This window comes from Vigna radiata, chromosome 7 (assembly GCF_000741045.1).
Source record: "Vigna radiata var. radiata cultivar VC1973A chromosome 7, Vradiata_ver6, whole genome shotgun sequence".
Classification (NCBI taxonomy): Eukaryota; Viridiplantae; Streptophyta; class Magnoliopsida; order Fabales; family Fabaceae; genus Vigna; species Vigna radiata.
Window position 1 is genome coordinate 13,671,377 of NC_028357.1, and position 2,588 is coordinate 13,673,964.

The following is a 2,588-nucleotide window of genomic DNA, read 5'->3' on the forward strand; positions in this document are numbered from 1 at the left end:
AAAAATATATTCAACAGTAAAAATAAGATTGAATCAAACTTATTTAAGAAAATATATCACAATTTCAAATTTGAGTCATGTAAATGCTCCATTAATGAGCCATGTAAATGCTCCATTAATNTAGAGAGAGAAAGAGAAAGATTGTTAAGGATAATAGGAAGGTGTAGGGTATTTTTGGAATAAAAGAAAATATGAAAAGGTGTAAAAATTTTTGAAATAAATTAAAATAGTGAAGAGGTAGAGGTCCTACTTGGGAAGGTGTAGGGAGCAACACCCAAAACCTATTGGGCTCTTTGAGTACCACAAAGGTACATACATGCATAAAACAAATAAAAAACCATAAATATCACGCATTCCCATTCGAAACAAAAACAAACACTTCTTTCTCCAATACATGGTATTTAGTTGAGTTAGGATTATGGAAAGAAACAAAAATGAGTGAACCGACATGTCGCTGTTACGGTTTAATTAGTTGCACACGTAAAAGACCATGATATGCAAGCTTTCACACCTACTCATGTTCCCTTTCACATCTCTATAAATTCATCAATCCATGCCTCATCCAGACAGTCATACTCCACAAAACCACATCAAAGCTTCTCTCTTTACCGCTAGAGGCAGACATGGGGTCCAAAGGGTCCATCTCCATGAAGCTTTTGCTGCTTCTGCATTTGGCCATTCTCTGTTCTTCACAGGATTTTGATTTCTACTACTTCGTTCAGCAGGTTAGATTGCCTCTTTAAGGTTCTTCATTATTATGGCTTTTATTCTTTTTCTTACAGCCAAATGTTGTTTTTATCAGTGGCCAGGCTCCTACTGTGACACACAGAACAGTTGCTGCTACCCGACCACTGGGAAACCCGCTGCAGATTTTGGCATTCATGGACTCTGGCCTAATAACAAAGATGGTTCTTACCCGTCTAACTGTGATTCAAACAATCGTTTTCAGCAATCACAGGTACTTCATTCTATGATTGTGTTGCCATAATTGCCCCACATGATAATTGATTTAAAGGTCTGATAAATTACATATGGTGACAGATATCAGATTTGACAAGCAGTTTGCAGAGGAATTGGCCGACTCTAGCATGCCCAAGTGGTAGTGGTGTTCAATTCTGGGGTCACGAATGGGAGAAACACGGCACTTGCTCTGAGTCACTCCTTAAGCAACATGACTATTTTGAAGCAGCTCTGGATCTGAAGCAGAGAGCCAACCTCCTCCGAGCTCTTGCAAATGCTGGTACATAATACATTAAAAGTTGGTAATTTGAAAGCAATGTTTTTATAATGATAAAGACGTATGTATTTGGATTAACAGGGATAGAAGCAGATGGAGGGTTTTACAGTCTTAGCAGCATCAAAGGGGCTATAAAAGAAGCAATTGGGTATACTCCATACGTTGAGTGCAATCTGGATGCGTCACGTAACAGCCAGCTTTACCAAGTTTATTTGTGTGTGGAAACTTCAGCCTCTAGTTTCATCGAATGCCCTGTCTTTCCTAAAGCCAGTTGTGGCTCCCAAATTCAGTTCCCAACTTTCTAACACTTGTTTCTAGGATCCACTTTATGTGCGAAATGCATCTTCCCCCTTTGTCACTTTTCCTGATATGATATTAGTATTTCGTTGCATTATAGTTTCTCTCTGTGCAGCTGAGAACCATCAAAATTTGTTTTTAAAAGCTTTCAGTATTAGCAATGGCAAATTTATCTGCGTTTGACTTGATTTGAAGTTAGGTGTTTGAATGGTACTTTGTTTGGGTTAGCCATGGACTTGATTCTTCTTTTTGTCTTATTGTTTTAAAGAAATAATTTGATAATTGTTTCAAAGTATTAATTTTAAGATACTTTATCATTATTTTGTAATATACCCAATATTTTTTTAAAATACGCTAGTTGTGACAATGCAAATAGTCGTCGAATTTATGAAACAAAGGAGCCAACGTTCTTCGTGTATGTGACAATGGAATTATTATCAAATCCCCACTGCGGCTTATGGAAGATAAACGACCAAAGACGCTTGCACATCAGTCTTCCTCAAAATTAGTAAAAGATTGGTGTTATTGTGGATGTACATATTTTCAAACTTTATTATTTTCATTTTAAAGATTAAAATTTCTAAAATTAAGTTTAAATCCATTTTTTTTATTCTTATAGATAGTTCTAGAAATGTATAATTGTGCTCCCACAAGATTCTATTTTCGCCTTAATCTTTCAGTGTTTCATAATTAAATAATTCGATATTAATATATATATATATATTTCTTTTTTATGAAGATTTGTATAGTAAAATCTCGCCAATATTTTTAAATCGTCTAGCTTCATTAAACTATCTAGAAGAATATAGTTTCATTAGAGAATTTAGTCTTAGTTTTTACTAAGACTACACTCTTATGAAGAAGTTGTGACATGTCAGCTCAGTAACAAGAAACATTGTTTATATTTATTTTCCGGGTGTTTAACGGAAGTTAGTCACGATAATTATGATGTATAAATAAAAATCTCTAACAACAATCTTATCAATAAATTTTATTATCACTAAAAAAGTTGTTGGTAAAACAAATTTTATATTTTTCTATTGCCGATAATTTT

At 34.3% G+C, this 2,588-nt stretch overlaps 1 protein-coding gene across 1 annotated transcript; it reads left to right on the forward strand.

Moving 5' to 3' along the window:
* Positions 1–554: 554 nt before the first annotated feature.
* Positions 555–1,761, forward strand: LOC106767543 (extracellular ribonuclease LE). The gene is made up of 5 exons (XM_014652465.2): positions 555–725; positions 803–958; positions 1,042–1,240; positions 1,319–1,577; positions 1,658–1,761. Exons 1-4 carry the CDS (start codon positions 624–626, stop codon positions 1,540–1,542), a joined length of 681 nt encoding a protein of 226 aa, XP_014507951.1. The 5' UTR covers positions 555–623; the 3' UTR covers positions 1,543–1,577; positions 1,658–1,761.
* The last annotated feature ends 827 nt before the right edge of the window (positions 1,762–2,588 follow it).

Excerpts from the sequence above, each read along its gene's own strand:
- LOC106767543 (XM_014652465.2), top strand. The coding sequence starts at position 624 with ATGGGGTCCAAAGGGTCCATCTCCATGAAGCTTTTGCTGCTTCTGCAT. Across the intron at positions 726-802 it reads TCTACTACTTCGTTCAGCAG|TGGCCAGGCTCCTACTGTGA; the intron begins GTTAGATTGCCT and ends TGTTTTTATCAG. Across the intron at positions 1,241-1,318 it reads CCGAGCTCTTGCAAATGCTG|GGATAGAAGCAGATGGAGGG; the intron begins GTACATAATACA and ends TTGGATTAACAG.